Genomic DNA, 27,505 nt, shown 5'->3' on the forward strand with positions numbered 1-27,505 from the left:
TCTGAAATTTCTAGTATTTCTTCAGTAAACAGTAGGAAGTGGAAAGAGGCTGGGATCCTGAGGCATGGACAGCATCTCGGTCCTGTCACTTCCCAGCACAAGACTCAGGCACAGTCCCATGTTTTGTTACTTAGCTTCCCCATTTGGAAAATGAAATGAACTGGATGATTGTTTTCTCAAGATTTTCTTTTCTTTTTTAATTAAAAAAAAAAAATTAAGCCATAGACCCTTTGTTCCAATGAAATTTTACCTGGAAGCCCAAACAGGATCACTCAGAGTATAGGTCTCTCTTCACTGTGATGGAGGAAACCCTGCTCACACACTCCCTGAGCCCTGGGGGGGCCTATGGATCCTATACCTTCTAGAGCATGTTTTTGGAAACTATAGAATGAAATCTGCATTTCTCACACTTGCAGACAAATCACAAGGGATCTTGTTAAAATGCAGATTCTGATTCAGCAGGTCTGGGGAGAGGCCCGGGACTCTGTGTTTCTAACAAGGTCCCAGGCGATGCTGATGCTACTGGTCAGTTGGAACTGCAAGGGAAATGCTTCTCTACAGTCTCTGTAATCAGGAGCATTCTTTAAAAGTGGGGGGAAGAAAAAATTTTGAACTTTAACTTTCCTTGAGTCTCCAGTGGATCTTTGTGGAAATTGACGTGTTCATACAACTGGGTCAACCTTTCCATATTTAGCTTTGATCACTTTTGACTGTCCAGAGGAAGGGAATCTTTTCTCTTTTTCATACTTCTAAATACAAATTATTCTCTAATCTCCTTATTTTGTGTTGAATATTATTTCAACACAGGTTACTTTCAGTTATAAATCTGGGTTGCCAGATTTAGCCAGATTTAGCAAATAAATCTACAGGACAACAGTTAAATTTGAATGGTAGATAAACAATGAGTAATTTTTTAAAACTATATTTCCTGGGACATATTTATGCTAAAAAATTACTCATTGTTTATTTGAAATTAAAATTTATCTAAGTGTCGTGTATTTGATTTGGCAAACCTATCCATAGGAAAACACAATATAATGGCTCTGGGCCCTGGCCAAACTTGCAATCTAATTAAAATAAATGACTCCTGTTTGTGGCTGTGTCTCTTTGCTTCATGAATTGTAGGTCACTTTTTTCTTAAAAAGAGTAGCTCAAATGGATTTGTCTATCTTTTGGTGTGGCCAAGAATTCTAAGCAATAATTCTTGTGTGAAGCAAAGTCTGGGTGTTTTTTTTTTTTTAAATTTTTATTGGAGTGTAGTTGATTTACAGTGTTGTGTTAGTTTCAGGTGTACAGCAAAGTGAGTCATTTATACATATACATATATCCACTCTTTTTTGGATTCTTTTCCCATATCGGTCATTACAGAGTATTGAGCAGAGTTCCCTGTGCTATACAGTAGGTCCTTATAAGTTACCTATTTTATATATACTAGTGTTTATATGTCAATCCCAATCTTCCAATTTACCCCTTCCCCCTACCTTACACCCTGGTAACCATAAGTTTGTTTTCTACATCTGTAACTCTATTTCTGGGTGTTTTTTTTACACATTCTCTACTCATCCTATTTTGGTTGCTTTTCCTCACGTAGAAGTTGTTTTACTGCCCTGCAGTTGCCTCTTTTCCAACCTAAAATTACGACTTGCCAGTGGTCTGTTGCCTTCATTCTAGAACTGTGCAGTGGATAATCCTGAAGAATTAGTTAACACAACCATAGTTAATACATGCCCAAGATGAAAATTTCCCCAAAGCATGTGAAGAACAGCTATTTACTGGGAATAACAAAATCATCATATTACTCACATAATTTTCCAAAAGCAAAAGTATTCTTAAAGGGGGAGGGACAGATCGGGAATTTGGGATTGACATGTGTACACTGCTATATTGAAAATAGATAACCAACAAGGACCTACTGTATAGCACAGGGAACTCTGCTCAGTATTCTGTAATAACCTAAATATGAAACGAATTTGAAAAAGCATAGATACGTGTATAGGTATAACTGAATTACTCTGTTGTACAACTGAAACTAATACAACATGGTTAATCAATTATACTTCAAATATAAAATAAAAATTAAAAAATAAAATCAAAGTGATTCTCTATTGGCTCCTAAATTAAGTACAAATTCTTTAATACGGGAAGAAAGATCTTTCAATCACACAGCTCAAACACTTAATGTCCATTTTTTTTTTAATAGCCCAGTGGATTTCAGACATGACTAAAAATAACATTACTTGGGGAGATTAAAGAAAAAGTATTGAAGTCAAAGCCCACCTTGGCCAACTGATTTAGAATCTGTCGCTGGGGCCCAGGCAGGTGGAGTTTTTAAAAAAGTCCTTCGGGTCAGTCAGATGCACAGTGAGGGTTGAGAGCCACTTTCCATGTCTACATCCCATGCCCTCCTACTCCGAGCCTTCGCCTGTGGTTCCCCCCTAAACTGGAATGCCACTTACTTCATCATTTTTACTTATACAAACACTATCCATTTCACATTATTTCCGAGAAAGATTTCTGGATTCCTACCTACAGATGAGAAGTTACTTTTCGTTCTCCTGTGTTGTCTGAGACATTTCCTGATATTCTAGCTACATCTCTCGTCACATTTTAGCACACGTGGTTGTTTATGTGGTTGCATACATGTACTATATGTATCTGTCCTTGGCGTCAAGGTCATATCTGTTCAACTCTGAAATAGCTGTGGCAGTGGTGTACTGAAGATATCTGACATCTGGAGTAGATCCTTTTTGTAACATCTGCCTCCTCTGCAAGACAACATTATTTTCAGTCATAATCAGAAAAGGAAATGAATAATAATAATGGCCAGAAAAGAAGCAGACACTGAAAACCTTCCTGTTTTGAACTTCATAGATATAATCACACCAGCAAAAGACATTACAAATAAAAAACAAAACAAATATTACTGTACAAAAAGGGAAGATGCAAATGACAATGTGTTTTTGAAAAAAGGGGGAAAAGACAGATGAGGGAATATTGCCGAATGAGTGAGGACCAGATTCAGAGAATGATCTGCACTTTGCAATAATAGAATTGAAGTAACCCAAGTTCTTTTTCTTTGTCTTTACAACCATAGTGCCATCGTTCTTTCTTTTGAATCTACTGTTTTAACACAGATGCGTGTAGTACTCTGTGGGTTGGAGACCCATTGATCCTGAACACGTACAAGGAACTCCAGATGGAGTCATGATTCAAAAGAATTCATTTATTCTCTAAATGAATGCATGCAGCTGAGTCGGCTGTGAGGCACCAAGCGTGTAGTTGGGAGTTCTCTGAATTAAGTTTCATGTAGAAGACAATATTCATCAAAGGACAAGTAAGAAAACTGTGCTCAGTTGAAGGTTACATATATGCTATGTTAGTAAAGCTCAATAGTGACTGAATCAACTCTTTAGACCTTAGATCAGCAAAAGTTTTTAACACAATTTAGAATTTCAGGTACACAGTGATAATAAAAATCTCACCTTTTTAAGTTAGTTCTATTGTAATTATACCATTCTCTATAGACAATGCGCCCCCTCATGACCTGCACCTGGGGCAGATTGCTCTCAAAGCCCTGCCCTTGGTTCCGCATTGATCTACCATGTCTAGCAAAGTGTGATGCACAAGGAGATTCACGCGTGTTCGTATAGGCTTGCATAGATCTTCTACAGTTTATGCCCCGTGAGAGACTCAGCACACCGAGACTTTTTTCCTCTTTTGACTTCAACCCATTATTGGGCATTTTGTTGCCCCAAATAAGAATGACTGGTTAATAGTGACTATTAGCGCATTCATGTGGATATAACTGCATTCAGTCAGCCAATAAAATTTCTATTTAAGCACCTATATGTAAAACACAACACTAAACTTAAGGCATTTAAAGTATATTAAGGGAAAATAAGGTATTTGCATACAAAAGCTTGAATACGCTTGAAGCTAAAAATGCAGACAAGGGATTTGATTACTCAGTATAAGGTCAAGTATGTGCTGAAAGTATTTAAAAGTAAATTTTATGAGTTTGGAGGAAAGAGCTCTTCTTTTGGATTTGAGTCATCAGAGATGGTTTCATGAGAAGACTGAACATGAAGATAGTGGACAGAATGAAACTCTCAGTGCAGACTGCAGGCTGCTTGCCACTGGTTTTTTGCGCTTTGTTCTTCTCCTCTACTTTATCCCCTCCAGCAACTTTAATAACTTCAACATTCTCTTCTTCAGGATTCCTCCTCAGTCCTTTTGAAAATATCCACTTTTATCTCTTCTATATTGCTCATTCTATCTTATCTCAAAACACCCACCTCCAAGGCCTGGCCATCTCATGGCACTGCACTACCTCTAATTCCTTTAAATTAAGTTCTCTCATCCTTACCTTAAATCCTCATCTCCTACATTTTCCTATTCCAGACCCTAAGCTGTCACAACTACTGCAGAAAAAAGTTACATATTCATGTTAACCCAGCCCCAAAGAATTGAGGCAGGAGATAGATGGGCCCCAGGTTGAGCAAATGGAGTTCGTCCCCTTTGGACAGAAACTCAATGATAGCAGGAAAATTGGAGAGGCTGAGCCCTGCCCAGATAAAAGACAAGAGACCACATATTTCTCATTCTGGAAGTCAAGGAGACCTTCCCAACTAGAAACCTCCTTGGAGGTCAAAAGGGGCGTAATGTCAATTTATCCATAGGCCTCTTTGCTGGAATCCATCTTGGCTAAGAGATGCACGTGCACACATGGGAGAATCCTGAGATGTACCAAATACGGACTCAGAACCAGGCAAAGCAAAGTGATTGGCCAAAGGAAACCTGGAAGAAATGCCCCATATAAGTGATTCAAACTACCACGAGAGCACGACTCTCTCTCTGAGTCCCCCCCATGTGTCTATCCACATGTACTCTTTTCCTCCTAATAAACACTTTGTTTCACTACTTTCCGTCCTTGTGGGAATTCTTTTCTGCAAAGCCAAAGGGCCAGGGCCTTGTCACTGACCACTAGTCTAGTGGCTAGGATTCGGTATCTCACTGCCGCGACCCGACCTCAATCACTGGCCAGGAACTGAAACCCTGCTTCAAGCAGCTGCGGGCCGAGGCCACCTGAGATCAGAATCCCACTCTTTCAATTGGGAACTCATTGATTCATTCACTCTTCTTTTGTTAAATCCTCATGATACACCCAGACTCCATCCAATCCCAATCCGTGCTGTCCTCTCTCAATCTCGTATTTCATCACCCATTTTTACTGAGAAGATGAAGCCATTAAGGTGCTAACCCTTTCCCCTCTCTCTTCTCTAAAGCCTTCATATCTACTCATCCTTTCTTCCTACCTGAAATAAAAAGATAGTCTTCCTCCTTGCATAGTTAATTGCATTTCCTACTCAATCCTGTCTCTACTTCATCCTTCCCTCCTTCCCAGGCATCTTAAAAAAAAAAATCCGTGTTTTTCTTTACCTTATGCCTATACTCAACATCAGAAAACCAAAACCCACCTTTACTTGATGTGTTTTGTAGCCTCATTACTAAATCTCTCTTGAATGTCTGACTGGACCCACTGCCCTCACATTAAGCCACCAGTTTTACCCCCTTAAATCTGACGTCTGCTCCTTACCTTGAAGCTGTGTCCTCACGGGTGACAAATACTCTCTTTGTCAAGTTAGCACCTTTCTTCTCTTCTAATTCTTTGGTGTCTCTAGAGCCCTTTATACTGCTGCCTACTCTTCATTTTTGATACTTTCCCTTGACGGTATATTTTCTTGCATCTTGGGTTTTTTTCTTTTGTTATGCCTTTTCTTTTTTTTTTCTTTTACCTTTCACACTTGTCTCCTTCCCCGGTTTATGAATGCTAAATTTTAACATGTCCTAAGGGAGCCACGAGCTCTCTGATCTCTCTTCCCCGTAGCATTCTTTATTCTCTTGGGGTTCAATTCTCACTATCGTAACTTGCACATTTTCTCACTCGACTGCTTTATCTTAATCCATTCCTTATCTTCAGTTGCTTTTTTTTTGTGGTACGCGGGCCTCTCACCGTCGCGGCCTCTCCCGTTGTGGAGCACAGGCTCCGGACGCGCAGGCTCAGCGGCCATGGCTCACGGGCCCAGCCACTCTGCGGCATGTGGGATCTTCCCAGACCGGGGCACGAACCCGTGTCACCTGCATCGGCAGGCGGACTCTCAACCGCTGCGCCACCAGGGAAGCCCTTCAGTTGCTTTTTTGAAGAGGCCCAATTGTGATTTGACCATCAGCTCAAACCAAACATGCTTAAAATCCACCCCCATCACTTTCTTTCCTAAACTAACTTTGTCCTCTTATGTTTCTAATTCTGTGGCTAGAAAATTTAATTTCCCCGTGTCTCAGCTTTCGTACTTTGGAATTATCTTTACTTCTTTCTCTTCACCCCACACATTCGATTCAAAGAATCAGGATACTCTCCCCACCTTTACCATAAATTAGCTATAGGAGTTTTGGAATTGCTTAATTTCTTGGACTCTCAGTTACTTTCTCTGTAAAACAGGGATATAACAAATGCCTACATTTACGGACCTCATTGAGAATCAAAGATAATTAATTGAAAGCACTTTCAGACACAAAGCTTTAAGCAAATGAAAATGGCTAAATTCTACCTTCTGCCTTCACATGGCTCTTGAAGTAGCCCCATTCCATTCCTTCTATTAATACCCTAATTCAGCTCGCAGCTCTCATCTCACACATGAACTACCGAGACAGCCTTCTAGCTCTCCTCTGCAGGTCTTTTCTCTCTTCTCCAGCTGTCTCCAGCCCCCTTCCCCAACGCCGTTTTCAACTTCTACTCCTTTATTACATCACTGATGCTCACTGCCCATAGAAGGAAGCCCAGATTTTGTAGTTAGTTCTTCAAAGCCTGTCACATGTAACCTCCATCCACATTAAAGCTACTCCCGGTACTTGTCTGTAGATACCAATATACAGTTGAATAAATCAATCCGTCTTGCCCCTTCTTGATTTAATGCTTTTGTAAAATCATAACATACCCCTCATCCATGTGAATGGCGTCTCCCCTTCCTCTTTGCTTAGGCACAGCCTGGCACTCTTTTGAGACTCTGCTCAAATACTGCCTCTTTAATGAAATTCCCCCTGATTCATCTCCCTCTCTTTCCTAAGAATTTTGCAGTGCTTGCCTGAACTATTCAGCATGGAACATACCGTTGATGTTCCTTGTATTATTACTAAATTCCTATGTGGCTATTTGGTCTTTAAAGTTTTTATGTTCTATGATTCCACCTATATAATAAGCTGGCAAATATTATACACAGGGTGACCATATGACATCGTCCAAATTAGGACACTCTGAGAGCGAATGGGAGAACTAGTAACGACTTACATCAGACAACAGACATAAACTGGGTTATATGTTTCCCCTAGTTGTAACTCTGCGATATTAAGAACATCTACCAGATTGCATTTCACAAATGGGAGTTTCAGTTTTGACTGATTTTCCATGATATGAGCTGAGAAGTTTCCAGGCTTCTTTGGTATTAGCTTATAATATTATGTTGATAATGCATTTGGCAGTATCTTTTGATTTTTTGAACCACACTGCCATGAGTGGCTGTCGTCTACTAAAATAGAGTAATAATTTGCTATTAGACAGGCAATTTACGCTGTGGAAAAGTAATTCGCAGTTGAGTGTGAAAACAGGCCAGGTCACTGGTGCCCAGTGACTTGGTTAAAAGACAAGATAATGCTGCCCTGCCCATAAATGTTCTCATAAAAGTCGAATGTGAGTTAGTGTTGATCTGTACAACAATAGGACTGGCTGTGGTCCCGAAGAGGCTGTTCTCATAAAGTAACTTGTATCTGGAGCATCACTGTGCTTCTCAGTGAGGTGAAAGAAAAGTGGCAAGTTAAACTCTAATCAGCCGTGACCTTAGGAGTGGCAGGTCATGAGTTATTTCCTGCCCTAAAGGGATTGCATGCTTTAATCTACATTTAATCACAAGATTAGGAAACAACCCAATTGAATGCTTTATGCCATCAAATCCAAGGCTGGGCACTATTCATGGGACAATTTAGTGTAATGTTTATCAATCAAGCCAGGACAAAAATAGATCTGTAATATTCGACTGGTATTTCAGGACGTGTTTAATTTGTATATGTTTAAATACAATTAAAAGGTTTAGAAACATTTTAAAAGGCAGATAGCAAACTTTTTACCTATTTAAGTTACCATAGAAAAATAGATATGCATAAATAGTATATCTCTTTTAAATTTGAGAAACTCGATCTATTTATTTTGGAATTTTGGATACACACTAACTCTTTTCAAGTCAATTGAGAAATTGAAATAAAAAATAATGATGATCCTACCCATAAAAAATTGAATCACTGTGTTGTACCACTGAAATTAATATAATGCTGTGTATCAACTATACTTCAATAAAAAAATCAAAAGGGGAACAATATGTATGGCAGAAAAATAAATGTTAAGGAATATCTGCTGTACGAGATCAATTGAAGGGATATTACAGACGCATTCATAACTGTTTTCATATAGTGTTATAACTGACTAATATCAGTGTTTAATCGTTCCTTACTTAGAGCCTCCAATGATGTTCATTACTATCCTTTACAAAGATTCCTGTAATTTCCACAAAAGCTTAGCTGAAAGTGCAAGACATGCATCCTGTGATAAAGAAGTAATGAAAACCATTGGAATGATACTATGTGAGCCAGGTTACAGTCCTGGAAGTAACTGCAACGTTCACAGCATTTTTAAAATGAAAGAAAGAAATAAAAAAATCAAGATGTCTGAGATAGACCAACTAGAGCCTATAAAAATGACTCTTTTTATTGCACAATCAATGGTATTATATCCAGGGGTTGAGAAAATGGTTTGTGAATTATTTAGATCACTCTAAATCACTTTTTCCCTTCCTTTTTATCATTTGGGTAACTCACCAACATTCGCATAAGAAAGGAGGGTAGGTATGGGAAATAAATGAACCTCTCCAATAAATACAAGGAAGGAATGGGAAAAAGATGAATACCTCTAATAAATTTTGGTATCTACATAATTTTTGGCTAAGACTAATGACCATCTTTTAAAAAAATAGGTGCTTTTAACACTATGCTGATGAAGGCAGTTGGGAGTCAGCAAATTTGGTTTTAATTCCTGGTTGGATTACATGAGAGGTTAAGGAATTGACCAAAAGTCACAAAGTTAATAAATTAAAAGCTAGAATTTATGCAAGGTCTGTCCTCTTTGCACTGCACTCTTTCTACTGCATTTAACTGGTTCCTGCCTCTGTTACTGTCACGCACTAAGGCCTCAGGCAAATCACTTCCCATCTCATGGGAGGTTATCCACACATTAGTTGTATGCATTTAAAACACACGGTGAATCACTCAACTAAAATATACCAGTAAGATTTACATTAAAAATATCTTACTACATCATCTTAAAACATCAGTGCTGCAAATTCAAGAGTTATTTATATTTCCAAGTATACAAATGTTTATTCAGGGAAATGAAGTCTAATTTCTCTTTAGGTGAGACATGTAATGCAAAAGTTGTGAACCACTGCATTTGATTTTTGCCTTAACTTTCCTGCTGTCTTCAACTTTCTATCATTTCATGATTCTGTTTATTGAAGTTCTACTTGGATTATTTTAGATAAGACTATTTATTCAGCAAATATTTATAAGTATTGTGCTTGTCCTGGGGATAAAAACAATGAATGAGACAGATGTGCTGTCCCCTGGAGCTACTATATGGTTATTAAAGTTCACTCAGAAGTAAACTAAAATAATACAATGAGGGAAGTCTTTCTGATTTTGTTTCAAAGACAGTCCCTTGAAAGAACTGATCAGTCAGTTCCACCTGCTAACCAGAGTTAATAGAAAATTATTTCAAGTCTCATAACCTCTGGTTACTTATTTGTCCCACTGAAATATCATAAATCATTTCATTAAAAAAATAGATATATACTCAGTTTTTCCAATTACACTAAATATATTCTGCTAAATAGATTTTACAGTTGGTAAATAAAAATTTAAGTTCAAAAACATAATTGTTTAGTTTTTTTAAATATATTTTACTCTTCCTCTTCTGTACTCCTGTAATTTTTATAGACAATATATGACTTGTATAACTTTATGTTATTATAGTTTTTTTCTCCAATAATTTCATTTCTTTTACATTTGGATTTGTCACTATCAATATATTTATCGCCTTGGTTTTCTTTCGACTTGAATTTGTTCAACATCGTCAGTGGTTTTTAGTCCATCTGGTTCCTTTTTTATATACTTCTCTTTCTAAACAAATTCTAATGCAATTATGTTGTTTGTCAAAACATACCCAGCCCAATGGTTTTCCCTGATATTTCATTATCTTAATGAATTTATTAAGTGGCTTTACATCCACTAGATGGTAACTATTTTCTCTATTAATAATCCTTCTTTTAAGTTTTTCAATGGCTTAATAAATTGAAGTTTATTTCTTGTTCACATAATAGTCCAAGACAAGTGTTCCTATAGGCAGGCAACTTCCTTCCATGCATGGATCAGGCTTTTTTCAACTTGGCTTCTCCAGTCTCTTGGACTGTGTATCCAGTTGATGGAAGAGGACGTAAGGTGTGTAAAAGACACATCCAATTCTGAAAGCCTTGACTTAAAAGTGGCACACATCACTTACTGTTAGTGATCAGTAGTCATATGGCCACATTCAGATGCAAGAGAACCTGGGAAATGTAATCTTAAGTTGCATAATTACTCACCAGTCACAAATCTCTACTATGGAACTGGGAACACAAATTATGCTGAACAGTTAGCCATCTGTGTTATTCAAATTTACCTCTTTTTAGTGGCTTATATGTGGCCCAGAGATTTACAAATATAAAACACTTAATACAGTATATGCCAGATCAAAAGCAATAATAAATGATATATTACTACTTGTAACATTATTATTTTAACACTCAGTGAACGGGAGATTAGAATGTGCATATATAAATTATGCACATTATCATGAATATACATAATGTATAATTATTATATAAATTAAAACATGCATGTATAAATTAGCAGCTGCATTTGCTTTTTAAATTAAAGTATACTTGACATATAATATTAGTTGTTAAATTAGCAATTGCATTTAAAAATATAAATGGAGTAACATATAGAAAAAATATTGTGAACATTTTCTAAACAATTCCAAAGTGTTTGTTGTCAGGTAAAGGAAGCTGAAACATGAGATACATATTCCAGCAATAGCCACCTTCAAATGTACAAAGGACAGTCATATGGGGAAAGTGTACAGAAGTTTCTGAGTGGTGCCAACTGAGTTCACAAGTTCTTGTTTGATATCTCTTTTGTCACTTTGTTTATTTGAAGCTCTTCTCTAATAGATTTCTCAGGAAAAGCTCATGAAAACAGCATTGCCAGACTCTTGTTTGTTAATAATAGTTTACTGTGCCCTTTATACTTGAAAATTAGTTTTGCTGGATATAAAACCTTGGCTTACATTTCCTTTCCTTTAATATTGTTACCCCATTTTCCTATGGCTTAAAAAATTGCTGTCAAAAAGTTGATGATTATCTAATTCATATTCCCTTAAAAGTCAGGTGCTCCATTTGTCTAAGTGCACAAAGGATTTTCTTTCTTTCTTTAAAAAAATCATCCTGTGATTTTAGTAAAATAAATTTTGTTAACCAATTGGTTTTGCTTTGGGTCAATAATCTCAGGTACACACTGTCTTCTTTCAATATTTAGATTTTTTTTGTAAGTTGCAGGAACTTTGTAAAAAAAATCATAGTTTATATAATTTTTACATTTTGTGTTTACTTATTTATTGCTTTGGTTTTCCTCTTTAGGGATTCCTATTATCCACATGTTGGGTCTTTGTAAATCTTCAATATTTGTCATTATCTCTCAAATCTTTTTTATCTCCTTCTTTAGTTCTTTTCAATTTTAAACTTTTCTTTCTTTTAACCTTTTATTTCTCCTAGGTCACAAAAATTGTGTTTATTTGCTCTTCTCTTATTCTAGTTTTTTCCTCATTTCCAAAATGATTTTTTTCTTTTATTTCTGATTTTTTCTTTCATTTCTAATTCTTAAGGATGTTCACCACATTTTTTAGTTTATATAATGCCAATTTGAGTTGTTCTTTAATGTTATACATCATTTTCTTAATGCTTTTTAGCTAGTTTTGAAATAGTACTTTAGAGTTTTCAGTAGATTTTTAAAGGCATGTCTTTCTGATATGCTTTCACTGACTGTAGGGATATAATGGGTTGGCCAAAAAGTTCACTGGGGTTTTTCCGAACATCTTATGGAAAAAACTGGATGAACTTTTTGGCCAATCCCATAATTCTGCTTTTTATTCTATTTAAATTGTAGTAATAGCAGGGATTTCACCTCCATATTTTTCTTCTGCTTATTTTTATTCACATTTGGTTTCTCTGAACTTTCAGAAAGAGGACTGGCTGAAGTAACATCAATAGTTTCAGAGTTCTCTCTTCTGTTGTTCTTCAATTGTATTAAAAACATATGATGGCTTGCTCTCTGATATTTCCTGACTCTGTTTCCCTGTATAACTTTAAAAGAACCTCCCCTGACCCCTGCTTTTAAAATTTCTGCTGTCTCTATCCTACTCAATTCTGAATCCACTCCCAGGGTTTTGTCCTAGCGCGGGCACTGTCATGGAAGATGGCCCTGGCAGGTCAATTTTGAGAATTCTTCAAACCGAACCACTCTAGCTCCTTCAGAAATTTATACATAGGGCCTGTGCACTCACCTGCAACCGGGGTTGGCACTTGCCCTTCCCATTTCTTGCTGCTGTTCTCACATTAGCCTGCTGTATTTTCTAGTCAATGCCTATTGGCTATTTTGTGGTTCTCCTGTTTTCATGCCTGTTGGACACCTTGTTGCTACCCTTTGCTTTCTTGCACACAGATATGGACAACATTCAGGTCTTGTGGATATCGGTGGCTTGTTATTATCTGCTGTATTTGAGGGTTCATATTTATACTTTGGACATAAGCTGTCAGCTGGTTTTGTTGTAAATGCTGCCCACAAGGTTTTGACTTTTATATCCAGTTGTTCTGTCTGTTTTTATCTGGATATTTTGGAAGCAAGACATTTATGCTGCTACCACCACTAGCAACTTCCTAGAAACTTCCATTAGTACTATCTTTTGATATTTAAAGGACTTTTTTTCCTCATTTACTGTTAAATCACATCATTTATTACTATAAAGTCTTTCACAAAATTGATTTGAATGAAAATATCACTGAGAATACTTTAGTCTTATACCTACTTTTCATTGACAAATAAATAAAACAGGCAATTGTCCTACTATGTGCTGAGGTAAATGAATGACTGAATATGTATATATATTCACATATATTAGGCTCATAAAGGCAAGAAGGCAAGGCAGATATTTATCTGTCTCTTTACTACTTGGAGGTCAATAAGGGATGATATATTGTCTTAAGTGGAGATTCATGGAGGGAAGATAACTAAGTAGCTGCGCTCTCCTCTTACCTCCTCCTGATCGAGATTGGGGACCTACAGTCTGTTCTACGTCAGGGAAACAGATTTGCACCTGCCTGGAATGTGACTCAGCTGCATCATTTACTGCACATGGGAGTTTCAATGTGAATGAAATCTGTGTTTTCTATAGTTAAGAGAAGGGTGAGAATAAAAAAGTACTTTGCCCATTAGCAGTGATTATAATGTGAAGATGTTAATGATCACAGCTTGAAATAAAATAGGAATGGGAAAAATGCCAACCTAAATTTCAGAAAAAATTTTTGAATGAGAATATTAAAAAATTCCCTAAGGCTTCTTTGCAGTGTGAGGGAAGGAAACAGAGTAGCAGAAGTGATTTTAAGTGGCTGGAGCTTACATGTTACACCAAAAGCTCTCAGAATAGTTTAAATCTTAAGAGAAAGGGAGAAAAAGATGGAGATAGAAAGAAAACCACAAACGAGTTTATTTCTAAGTGCAAAGTGCCAAGTATGCTTTGCTTCTCCTACCTATTTAAGGAAATCATACATACTTACTTGTCAACCTCACCTCTTCCTAAAACTTAAGAAATTCATTTGCTGAGAGGACCATGGGAGAAAGCAAAACAGCACTTTGTATTTCTGGCTCTATGTTACTTTATTCTATTTCAAGTAACCCTTACTGGGAAAGATTTATTTAAGGCACTTTGTACCGGTTGTTACTTTCCTGATAAATTCCTTTGTTTTTATGCAGACCTTTAACTAAAGACAAACTGGAGCCTTGCCTGTCCTGCAGCAACATGAAGATGAAATCTACCAACTTCCTTAAAAGGTGAAGAGTTGGTGGGTCCCCTCCCCCTCAGAGTGTTACCTCACAACTAACTATATTCTCTGGATAGGAGAACTATAGTTTTCCTTGTAGTCTTGTTGTGTGGGCATGAGTTTCACTTTTTCACTTTGGGTTATGAAAAATTAAGGTGTCTTCAAAAACTGGGAGATTGTGTGAGCAAACACATAATCATGCTTTCTAGTTTACTTTGCCATTTTTGTATTTTTCTGAAACATATACGACTTTGTGGGTGGAGGGAGCACCAGAATATTCAAGATTTACAGGGATAGAACAAACCTTAAATTCATTCGAGTGCATACACATATATAATGCTTAAATACACTCTATGAAGTCCTGAATAAGGGGCCTTCTTGAATGCTTAAGGACCTCTGGTGATGAAAAGCTCATCACCCCAGAGCCTCTGAGTACCATCTCTGGGTACCTCTGATTATTAGAAAGTCTATATTTAGCTCATATTCCTATCTTCATAGCTTCTCCCCAGAGACCCTCATAACCATCCTTGAGATCCATCCAGAAGAAGTTAGACACCTTGTTCATGGGATAGCCTATCAACAGTGGTGGGAGCTACCATGCTCCTCCTCCTAGACTTTTCTCAGCTAGAACTTCTCCTTTCATTCATATTCCAGGCATGAGTCAGAAGCCCGTAATAATCATTCTCCTCTAAACACATTTAAGGTTGGGTACGTTCCTCCACTGTAGGGGTACACATCACTTTTGGTGAGATGCCTTCCTACTCTTCATGAAACATATGACACATTTTAAAATTGAGAGCCATATATTATAAATTACAAATTTTGAGATTGCTTTTCACTAAAATTCAATGTTTTTTATCCTCACACTACATCAAATTTTCTCCACATTAAACTTGTACATATTCAAGATGCAAGCCCAAGTACCAGATACTGAATCACAGATATTTCAAGGTCAATGGCAAGGAAAACTTGAAAAACTAAGATATGTGACATAAATTCAGATAGAAAACAAAAAGACCCTGATATACAATTAAAAGAAGATTATCCCTTACTACAATCCTAGAACTTTACATTGCACTGAGATTTAGAATAATTATCATAAATCTATTTCCTTTTTATAGAAAAAAAAGTTTTCTCCTTTTAACAGAACAAATATCATTTCTCCTTTTAAAGATTTTGCCAAGGATAACACTGGTCCCAGAGTCAGTGTTCACAAAAAAGTTTTTTTGAACAGATGAATGGCTTTCTCATTAAAATATAAATATTGTAATTAGCTGAAAGTAGAAACAGAATAATTCTGACTCTATATTCCCTTACTATATGATGTAAGAAAAGTTGTTTTAATTTTGAATTGAAAATTATTTTGTTTATATTAAGAAAGTTTTCATGACAGCATCACCTCAAGAAAATAGAGCAAAATAATCTTAATCCACTTGCAAATTAAAAGTACTTTTGCCTAATCATTTCTAATGGAATTACAAAGAGTATGATTACTTCTATCATTTAAAATACATTTCTTTATATTTCTGTTCTCTAGATTCTGAATTTTGAATCTTCTAAACTCAAATTTTAAAATTTCAATTTTCTTACAATCACAAATAATTCTAGTATTTATTTATAAACCAAAGCATGTCATGATAATCAAATTATTTAGTTTAGTTGTTTTGTATTTCTGTCAGAAAAAATTATACTATGTGGAATTGGTGGAAAAATAATCTATAATTGAATAAATTTATTATTATTGCAATGCAATAATTATTGCTAAAATTAAAGTTTCTATTATCTGTCTCCACAAATAGACAGACTTGAGTATTTATTTTAACAAAAAAGTTACCAAAATCACAAGGAAGAAATTACTCAACAGTTGGTACTATAAGTAGAGCAGTCTTCTTTTTAAAGAGACTACAGAAAGAAAAGATTGGAATACCTAAAACTTACATCATCTACTTAAAATGACATAATTCAAGTTTACAGACGCCCAAGTGGACTGTAGCTCTGCGGGTTTTTATTTATTTATTCATTTGATTCTTCCATCTCTTAAGGGCTTCCCTGTGGAGATTTTATATACATGTATAAAGTATACATATTATACACATATAAATATACATAAAACACACATATATAAATATGCATGATATAAATATAATAGGAATATATATAAAATTTATTTCATGGCTTTATGCACTATGAAAAATAATAAGTTAAGGAATGGTAATTAAGAAGCAATTAGAGCAGAGAGCTCAGTGAAATATTAAATAGTTTATTCACTATTTTTAATAATTCTCCCTGATGAAGGGAAGAAAATATTTTAGTTTTAGGAATTTAACTTAAAACATGGTATGCAGAAGAGTAACTTAAAGACGATACCTATAAAAGAAACCTTATTTTGGTAACTGTGTAAATAAGGGAATCACCATAAACTTGAAATGATGTCTCAAAAACATTCAATGATGCACATGAATAAGATTCTAGCATCTTAGAACAGATACACAAAGAGTGTCTTTAAAAATATGCAAACCATTTTCACCTTTTTTCCCCTATATATTGCTAGATTTCTGGAAACCTTCCATCTAATAAAACAGCTTCTTTAACGAGGGTGTCAAACCATTTCAGCTAGGTTTTGCCTAAACTTTCCTTCTTCACAGCAGTTCACCAAAAGTGAATGCCAGCTTTTGCCTCCTCTAAGAAATAGAAATAAATATTTTGTTTCAATGAATCATTTTTTCCTTGAGTTTTCTTTAAGACTGAAATAAGACTAAGGAATGCCTTAAGGGAAAACTCAGTTATGAAAAAAACCTGTGACTTCAAGATAAAAGGATCCTTTGGTCTCTGAAACGAATTCTCTGTCTATGGCGCAGGCCGCCAACGGGCCATGTCTTCCTGCCTCCCAAGTGCTGCTCATTAGGCAGCTGCAAAGCCAGACGCCAGACTTTGAGCAAACACTTTTCCTCCCCAGCACCAGCCTCTGAGTCCTTGCCTGGCTCCTTTCCTCTGGCTTCTTTCCTGGCACCACTACTGACTGCCAGGAAAAGCTGAGGGTCACAGCTGCCCGTCTTCCTTTAATCATATTCTCCATGGGTCCTTGTTATTCCCAAATACTTCTTGGGGTGAGGAATCCCTTGAGTGACAAATTGCTCAGAAGTCTGTGGTTATGCCTCTGCTGTGGTAGCGCAGCCTACAGGCCAGGAAGAGTCCTGAGTTCAAGTACTGGCTCTGAAACCAGCTTTGACATGCCCCAGGAGAACTGTTTCACCATCCTGGGTTTCTGTCTCTACATTGGACTTGCCTCCAACAAAGAGGGAGAAAGGACACTTCCCACTTAGGTTCCAGGAACAGAGGGCTCTGCTGGTTTGGATTTTTCTGGATTTTATAGTACCTAGGGCTGTGCAACGGGGTGCCAGGGATGCTCAAAGTTGCAGAAGAAAGAAGACTCATCTTTTGAAATGTTATCTTTGGTTGAAGGGTGGGGGGCAGAATCATTTTTTAAAAATTTACATTAAACAAATGTGTCTATATTATAGAGTATAATGCAAAATTCCCACAAGTTTTTAAGACAAAACATAAACCCGCAAGGAGATGTAGGTAAGGTAGATACTGGAGGGAATTCATACACTTTATTTTGAAAAAGTTACAAAATCCCTGGGTTGCATGCATGCTGATGTTTCTTTTTGTTTCAACATCCTATGAGTTTGAGGATAAAAGATACTGGGAACTTCCACTAAAGGTAGATATTTTGGTCCCCTACAAATAATAAGAATTTTAAGGCATGATATGAACAGTGACTGGTATTTAGACTTTTTTTTTTTTTTTTTTTTGTGGTACGCGGGCCTCTCACCGCTGCGGCCTCTCCCGCCGCGGAACACAGGCTCCAGACGCGCAGGCTCAGCGGCCATGGCTCACGGGCCCAGCCGCTCCGCGGCACGCGGGATCCTCCCGGACCGGGGCACGAACCCGCGTCCCCCGCATCGGCAGGCGGACTCCCAACAACTGCGCCACCAAGGAAGCCCGTATTTAGACATTTACGTCCAGGTTTTACTGTGAAAACCATCGTGTGACTTCAAGTTCAAATTAGTATGCACAATTTAAGAATGGTGAGACTGTTTTGTCCTTCAGGAAAATTAACTGTTTTGGAGAGCAGTCTTATTTACTTATGCATGTGTGTGTATTATAAGTATCTACCCAGAACTGATTATTACCAAATTTGAAGTTCAGGAACAAAGATCATCATAAACTCTTATATCCTTCATTATCTGACTAATAATATCTTACTGCTCAAAAAAGGTTAACATTTTCTCTAAGCATTTTATGAGGACTGTCTCTTTTATAACTAAACATTCAACTTGAAATCCATACCTAGCTTAAAATATATCTATCTTCTCTCTCTCCTCACTAGTATGGAAGCTGCATGACAGCAAGGATGGTTTCTTGTCCATTTTGTTTATCTCTGTGTCTTGGGTACCTGGCACATAATAGGGGCTCAACAAATTCAAATAGATGAATGAATGAATGGTCAACATATCAGATAGCTTTGTCAGCCATCTCTCTCCTGAAGCTTCTCTCCTGAAGAAGTTAGAAGCATCTAACTTCTCCCTTGTGCTGAAAATCACCTGGTTTTCTACTTTTAAAAAATATGGAGTGAATCAGATTTTCTGTTTAACCCCCTCTTCTCCGCAAGGTTTTCTCTATAAACCAGCATTGTCCAGTAGAAATAGAGTGTGAGCCATCAATATAATTTTAGAAGTGTCTAGTAGCCACATTAAAAAGTGAAAGTAAGTGAAATTAATTTTAATAATATATTTTATTTAAGCCATTATACCCAAGATATTTTCATTTCAACATGTAATTAATATAAAATTATTAATGTTATCATACATTCTATTTTTGTACTCAAACTTCAAAAACTGGTGTGTATTTTACATGCACCTTATTCCAGACTAGCCACATTCCAAGTGCTCAACAGCAACACAGGGCTAGTGGTTGCCACACTGACAGCACAGCTCTGTCCCTGTCCTTTCTCCAATCCTCAGAGTAAAAATTATAACCTACTCAGAGACAAACTCCATTACCATTGCCTTGTCTTAGTACTCTCCTGAAACATGAAGGGCCTTGTTCCTATAATTCTCTACCATCTTTAAATGAGTCCTTTCTACTGATTTCTTTCTCTCTGAGGACATTTTCAATAGTGCCCTACAGCATCAGCAGCAGGATAGGGTATTCTTAGTTTTTGCTTTTCTATTATCAAAAAAGCTAATATTTTACTCATAGAATCTATTTTGCCAAGGTATTGATCATCTTTATCATCACAGTTTTACTGTTTCTCTTCATTTTTATTAATATAGAACAGTCACATCTGCACATAAATGTCTAAATATCAGCCATTGTTTAGAATACTAAAGAAAATTAAGCACAGTGTTCATCATGACTTCTTTTATTAAGATTGTTAATTGAAATTACTTTGTTTATGGTCTACATAGAATCCTTTCATGGGATTGTTTTTTTAATATGGTTACCACTTTATACTATTACTTTCTTGGCCTTCGATTAGATTACATTTTCTGTATCTTATTTAAAAATCTTAAATAGTGATAGTATTCAACAATGCAAACATTTATGTCTGTAGCCCATATTCATGCAATAAAAATTTATTATAAATCACAGAATCTATGCTTAGGAATGTTCAGCAAACATTAAATTTGATGTAGAACCAAAGGCATATTTAATTCTTCCAGAGAGATAGTAGTTTCATCAAAATCTATTAAAAATTAAGAAAAACACGCTTATTTGAATATTTGTTCTCTGCTATTTTATTTCAAGACAGTGAACCTGATTTTAAAAAAGATTTTTAAGCATGTTATTCATTCATGTATAACGAGATGGGTTTTGGTCAAAATCAAGTGTCTTTTTGAAAATTACTGAGAGAAGCCAGACAGGTAAACACAAAATGAAATCCATATAGTAAAAAGTCAAAAGAAAGAAAATGCTCAGTTTAAGACCTGAAGAGGGTGGTGGAGGAATACAGAAGATAAGTTTTTGAAAAATAGACCATTCTGCCAGATGAGTAAAGACTGTCTCAGGAGAATGGAACTCTTGGTGGCCCAGATCCTCTGTATGAAGACATGAGGTGTAAACAGTCAACTCAATTATTGTTTAATTATACAATATATGGAGTGACAGGTTTGCTTTATCATCAAGGCCTCCTGATTTTCATCTACTTTTCTCTTGATTTTAATCGTTTTATTGCCTTGAGTCACATTCACTTGGCATTCCATATAACAATGAATTTCTAGAATTTAATCCCCATTTTATCCTATTCTCTTTCTATAAACAAGAAGTTTAAAAGCTAAAGCCCAGGTAATGTACGAGGAAGAGTGTTTGTGTCCACGAAACATATAATAACTGGTGTATATTTTCTGCAAGAACAAAACAGATAATAGGTACTGTCATTATTATCTTCGCTAAAAAAAGACAATAGCAATGACAGCTACATAAATTGGTGTACATCTTTGGGCAATGATTTTGGCAATATTTGTTAAGTGCTTTTAAACTATTTATTTCTTTCGTTTGATTCTACTTTGGGGAATCTGTTCTAAGGACATATGTATGCCCTTAGCTACACATCCTCCTACACTGTAACATGCAGTGCATGAAGCAAGACCCTTTCACACACAGAGAGGCAGCATGGCCTAGAGGTTAAGTGTATGATCTCTGGAGAGCCTGGGCTGGATATCCTTACTCCACCACTGACTAAATGCATGATATTGAGCAAGCTGCTTAAATTCTGTGCCTCATCTTCCTCATCTATGACATGGAGATAATTTTAGTACCTCATAGGGTCTTTGTGAGGATTAAAGGAGGTAATAAGTGTAAATCACTTCTCCCAGTGAATTTAATAAATGTTCGCTGTTACCATTACTATGTTCATAATGGGGCCAATTATAACAGCAAAAAATGGTAAGAACCCCAGTGCTCCACAATACAAGACTGGCTGCATGAACTGCAGTCTATCCACTGGAGGGCCAAGTCATTAAAATTCATCACAGTATGCACTGTGTCTAGCACAGCACAGAAACTAATTCCTACAAGTGTTTAATGCAGTCTGGATTTTGTGGTGAAATACACAAAGATACACACTGGGTCACATTTTAATATCATGGAAATTGGGATGTGTCTTAAGGTCAAGGGCATGTCACAGTTTAATGGGGAGTGTGTGATGCATCTCACATTTGATTCAGCCTGTGGTAGGCAGAATAATGGCCTCCCAAAGATGTCCATGTCCTAATTGCAAAAACCTGTCAACCACCATATACGTGAAAGACTTTGTAGATGTGATTAAATTAAGGACCATGACATGGGGAGATCCTGGATCACAATGGGCCTTATAAGAAGGAGGCAGGGGTCAGAATTAGTAGAAGATCTGATGATAGAAGCAGAGGTTGGAATGATGAGAAGAAGGGGCCAGGAGCCACGAAACGCATGCAGCCTCTAACAATTGAAAATGGCAAGGAAATTATTCTTCCTGAAGCCTACAGAAGGAACCAGTTCTGCCAACACCTTGACTTTAGCGCAAAGACACTAAGTTTGGATTTCTGACCTCTAGAACTGTAAGACAGTAAGTGTGTACTAGTTTAGGTTATCAGGTTTGTAGTAATTTGTTACAGAGCAATAGAAAACTAACAAGTAGTCAAACTGCGTGAAATAAGGTTCTTTTTTACTTCAAGGCAATGTTAGCAACGTTAGGCCCTCAGTGCTTTCTGAATACCACTTGACAGCATAAGAGACAATCAATGTAAAGCTACTGAATGAATGTTGAATGGAATAGCATACAACCATCAGAATGATGTTTACAAAGAGTATATAATAAAAGAAAAAAATGTTATTTGAAAAATAAAGATTATCAGGAAACTTGCACAAGCCTCTTAGATAGCTTCATCCACCAGAGGGCAGAGAGCAGAAGCAAGAAAACTACAATCCTGCAGCCTGTCAAACAAAAACCACATTCACAGAAAGATAGACAAGATGAAAAGGCAGAGGGCTATGTACCAGATGAAGGAACAAGATAAAACCCCAGAAAAACAACTAAATGAAGCGGAGATAGGCAACCGTCCAAAAAAAGAATTCAGAATAATGATAGTGAAGATGATCCAGGACCTAGGAAAAAGAATGGAGGCAAAGATCGAGTAGATGTAACAAATGTTTAACAAAGACCTAGAAGAATCAGAGAACAAACACCTAGAAGAATTAAAGAACAAACAGAGATGAACAATACAATAACTGAAATGAAAAATACACTAGAAGGAATCAATAGCAGAATAACTGAGGCAGAAGAATGGATAAGTGACCTGGAAGACAGAATGGTGGAATTCACTGCCACGGAACAGAATAAAGAAAAAAGACTGAAAAGAAATGAAGACAGCCTAAGAGACCTCTGGGACAACATAAAATGCAACAACATTTGCATTATAGGGGTCCCAGAGGGAGAAGAGAGAGAGAAAGGACCCGAGAAAATATCTGAAGAGATTATAGTCGAAAACTTCCCTAACATGGGAAAGGAAATAGCCACCCAAGTCCAAGAAGCACAGAGGGTCCCAGGCAGGATAAAACCATGGCAAAACACACTGAGACACATAGTAATCAAATTGACAAAAATTAAAGACAAAGAAAAATTATTGAAAGCAACAAGGGAAAAACAACAAATAACATACAAGAGAACTCCCATAAGGTTAACAGCTGATTTCTCAGAAGAAACTCTACAAGCCAGAAGGGAGTGGCATGATATATTTAAAGTGATGCAAGGGAAGAACCTACAACCAAGATTACTCTGTCTGGCAAGGAACTCATTCAGATTCAATGGAGAAATCAAAAGCTTTACAGACAAGCAAAAGGTAAGAGAATTCAGCACCACCAAACCAGCTTTACAACATATGCTAAAGGAACTTCTCTAAGTGGGAAACACAAGGGAAGAAAAGGACCTACAAAAACAAACCCATAACAATTAAGAAAACGGTAATAGGAACATACATATCGATAATTACCCTAAACATGAATGGATTAAATGCTCCAACCAAAAGACACAGGCTCGCTGAATAGATACAAAAACAAGACCCATATATATGCTGTCTACAAGAGACCCATTTCAGACCTAGGGACACATACAGACTGAAAGTGAGGGGATGGAAAAAGATATTCCATTTAAATGGAAATCAAAAGAAAGCTGGAGTAGCAGAACTCATATCAGAAAAATAGACTTTAAAATAAAGAATGCTACAAGAGACAAGGGACACTACATAATGATCAGGGGATCAATCCAAGAAGATATAACAATTATAAATATATATGCACCCAACATAGGAGCACCTCTATACATATGGCAACTGCTAACAGCTATAAAAGAGGAGGAAATCAACAGTAACACAATAATAGTGGGGACTTTAACACCTCACTTAGACCAATGGACAGATCATCCAAACAGAAAATTAATAAGGAAATACAAGCTTTAAATGACCCAGTAGACCAGATAGATTTAATTGATATTTATAGGACATTCCATCCAGAAACAGCAGATTACACTTTCTTCTCAAGTGCACATGGAACATTATCCAGGATAGATCACATCTTGGGTCACAAATCAAGCCTCAGTATATTTAAGAAAATCGAAATCACATCAAGCATCTTTTGTGACCACAACGCTATGAGATTAGAAATGAATTACAGGGAAAAAAACGTAAAAAACACAAACACATGGAGGCTAAACACTATGTTACTAAATAACCAAGAGATCACGGAAGAAATCAAAGAGGAAATCAAAAAATACCTAGAGACAAATGACAATGAAAACACGACAACCGAAAACCTATGGGATGCAGTAAAAGCAGTTCTAAGAGGGAAGTTTATAGCTATACAAGCCTATCTCAAGAAACAAGAAAAATCTCAAGTAAACAATCTAACCTTACACCTAAAGGAACTAGAGAAAGAAGAACAAACAAAACCCAAAGCTAGCAGAAGGAAAGAAATCATAAAGATCAGAGCAGAAATAAATGAAATAGAAACCAAGAAAACAATAGCAAAGATCAATAAAACTAAAAGCTGGTTCTTTGAGAAGATAACCAAAATTGATAAACCATTGGCCAGACTCATCAAGTAAAAGATGGAGAGGACTCAAATCAATAAAATTAGAAATGAAAAAGGAGAAGGTACAACAGACACTGCAGAAATACAAAGCATCCTAAGAGACTACTACAAGCAACTCTATGCCAATAAAATGGACAACCTGGAAGAAATGGACAAATTCTTAGAAAGGTATAACCTTCCAAGACTGAACCAGGAAGAAACAGAAAATATGAGCAGACCAATCACAAGTAATGAAATTGAAACTGTGATTAAAAATCTTCCAACAAACAAAAGTCCAGGACCAGATGGCTTCACAGGTGAATTCTATCAAACATTTAGAGAAGAGTTAACACCCATCCTTCTCAAAATCTTCCAAAAAATTGCAGAGGAAGGAAGACTCCCAAACTCATTCTATGAGGGCACCATCACCCTCATACCAAAACCAGACAAAGATACTACAAAAAAAGAAAATTACAGACCAAAATCATTTATGAATATAGATGCAAAAATCCTCAACAAAATACTAGCAAACAGAATCCAACAACACATTAAAAGGATCATACACCATGATCAAGTGGGATTTATCCCAGGGATGCAAGGATTCTTCAATATATGCAAATCAATCAATGTGATACATCATATTAACAAATTGAAGAATAAAAACCATATGATCATCTCAATAGTTGCAGAAAAAACTTTAGACAAAATTCAACAAACTCTCCAGAAAGTGGGCATAGAGGGAACCTACCTCAATATAAAAAAGGCCATATACCACAAACCCACAGCAAACATCATTCTCAATGGTGAAAAACTGAAAGCATTTCCTCTAAGATCAGGAACAAGACAAGGTTGCCCACTCTCACCACTATTATTCAACATAGTTTTGGAAGACCTAGCCACGGCAATCAGAGAAGAAAAAGAAATAAAAGGAATACAAATTGGAAAAGAAGAAGTAAAAGTGTCACTGTTTGCAGATGACATGATACTATACATAGAGAATCCTAAAGATGCCACCAGAAAACTACTAGAGCTAATCAATGAATTTGGTAAAGTTGCAGGATACAAAATTAATGCGCAGAAATCTCTTGCATTCCTATACATTAATGATGAAAAATCTGAAAGAGAAATTAAGGAAACACTCCCATTTACCATTGCAACAAAAAGAATAAAATGCCTAGGAATAAACCTACCTAGGGAGACAAAAGACCTGTATGCAGAAAACTATAAGACACTGATGAAAGAAATTAAAGATGATACCAACAGATGGAAAGATATATATACCATGTTCTTGGATTGGAAGAATCAAAATTGTGAAAATGACTATACTACCCAAAGCAATCTACAGATTCAATGCAATCCCTATCAAATTACCAATGGGATTTTTTACAGAACTAGAGCAAAAAAATCTTAAAATTTGTATGGAGACACAAAAGACCCTGAATAGTCAAAGCAGTCTTCAGGGAAAAAATGGAGCTGGAAGAATCAGACTCTCTGACTTCAGACTATACTACAAAGCTACAGCAATCAAGACAATATGGTACTGACACAAAAACAGAAATATAGATCAATGGAACGGGATAGAAAGCCCAGAGATAAACCCACGCACCTATGGTCAACTAATCTATGACAAAGGAGGCAAGGATATACAATGGAGAAAAGACAGTCTCTTCAATAAGTGGTGCTGGGAAAACTGGACAGCTACATGTAAAAGAATGAAATTAGAACACTCCCTAACACAATACACAAAAATAAACTCAAAATGGATTACAGACTTAAATGTAACACTGGGCACTATAAAACTCTTAGAGGAAAACATAGGAGGAACACTCTTTGACATAAATCACAGGAAGATCTTTTTTGATCCACCTAGAGAAATGGAAATAAAAACAAACAAATGGGACCTAAAAAAAAAGAAAAATAAAGAATATAAATTTGCATTTCAGTGAAATCACAATTATACTAAATGGGCAAACATCAAATTATGCATATGAGAATTCCAGAAGAAAATAAATTAAAATAGTTATTGTGATTATTTCTGCTTATTGGGACTATAAGCGATTTTACTTTTTGCTTTTACGTTTCCACAATTTTTTAAAATAAGGAACAGGTACTGCTTTCCTAATGGGAAAAAGCACATCAAATTCATTTAAAAAGTAGATAGCAGGGCTTCTCTGGTGGCGCAGTGGTTGAGAGTCCTCCTGCTGATGCAGGGGACACGGGTTCGTGCCCTGGTCTGGGAAGATCCCACGTGCCGCGGAGCGGCTGGGCCCGTGAGCCATGGCCGCTTAGCCTGTGCGTCCGGAGCCTGTGCTCCGCAACGGGAGAGGCCACAACAGTGAGAGGCCCGTGTACCGCAAAAAAAAAAAAAAAAAAAAAATTAGAGTTATTGGTGCATAAGGAGATTGAGTTTACCAATATCATCCAAGTTGATTTTCATGTTCTATATTATGCTGCTATCTACTTTTTTTTTTTTTTTTTTTTTGCAATACGTGGGCCTCTCACTGTTGTGGCGTCTCCCGTTGCGGAGCACAGGCTCCGGACGCGCAGGCTCAGCGGCCATGGCTCACGGGCCCAGCTGCTCTGCGGCATGTGGGATCCTCCCGGACCGGGGCACGAACCTGTGTCCCCTGCATCAGCAGGCGGACTCTCAACCACTGCGCCACCAGGGAAGCTCCCAATAACTTTAATTTAATTAGTTTTCAAACGTTTGAATTCATAGGTCTGGCATGTCAGTCACTGTGCAGTCATCATGGATATGCGTTCGATTTTGAAAACATGGGTCAGCTTTAATAATAGTAAAATTATGATTATTATCTTCAAAAATCATCTGCCAAGCAGCCACTGTGAGCTGCTTGAGGACAGAGGGTGTCAAAGAGTTAGTGATTTAGGCAGAATTATTGGCAATTGACAGAGAATCTGGGAATCTGCAGAATGATTCTGCTTCACTTGAGTGTTGAAACACGAGAGTTCTTCCCAGAAGTGTGGCTCTTCGACCTTGGAGAAGCCATTCCACCACTCTGAACCTCAGTTTCTTCCTTCGTGTTATAAGGGTGTAGAATTAAATTATCTCTAAGATTAATGCCCTCCCGCTCCCGGCAATACTTTCA

At 36.8% G+C, this 27,505-nt stretch overlaps 1 protein-coding gene across 6 annotated transcripts in view; it reads right to left on the reverse strand.

Moving 5' to 3' along the window:
- Positions 1-27,505, reverse strand: part of PLXDC2 (plexin domain containing 2) — a 416,746-nt gene that overhangs the window by 15,840 nt on the left and 373,401 nt on the right. The window contains exon 15 of one of the 6 annotated variants that reach the window (XM_089906453.1): positions 2,527-2,765. The exons of 2 other annotated variants lie outside the window; for them this stretch is intronic. In XM_089906453.1, coding sequence (XP_089762579.1) covers positions 2,646-2,765 — 120 coding nt within the window. In that variant the 3' untranslated portion in view covers positions 2,527-2,645. Of the gene's footprint in view, positions 1-2,526; positions 2,766-18,022; positions 26,300-27,505 lie in introns of those variants that run through there. 3 more of the 6 variants (XM_089906449.1, XM_089906452.1, XM_089906451.1) reach the window with 3 other exon arrangements.

The sequence above is a fragment of the Delphinapterus leucas genome, chromosome 2 (genome assembly GCF_059928025.1).
Source record: "Delphinapterus leucas isolate spDelLeu-1000000601 "Yukka" chromosome 2, BTC_Dleu_Yukka2, whole genome shotgun sequence".
Lineage (NCBI taxonomy): Eukaryota > Metazoa > Chordata > Mammalia > Artiodactyla > Monodontidae > Delphinapterus > Delphinapterus leucas.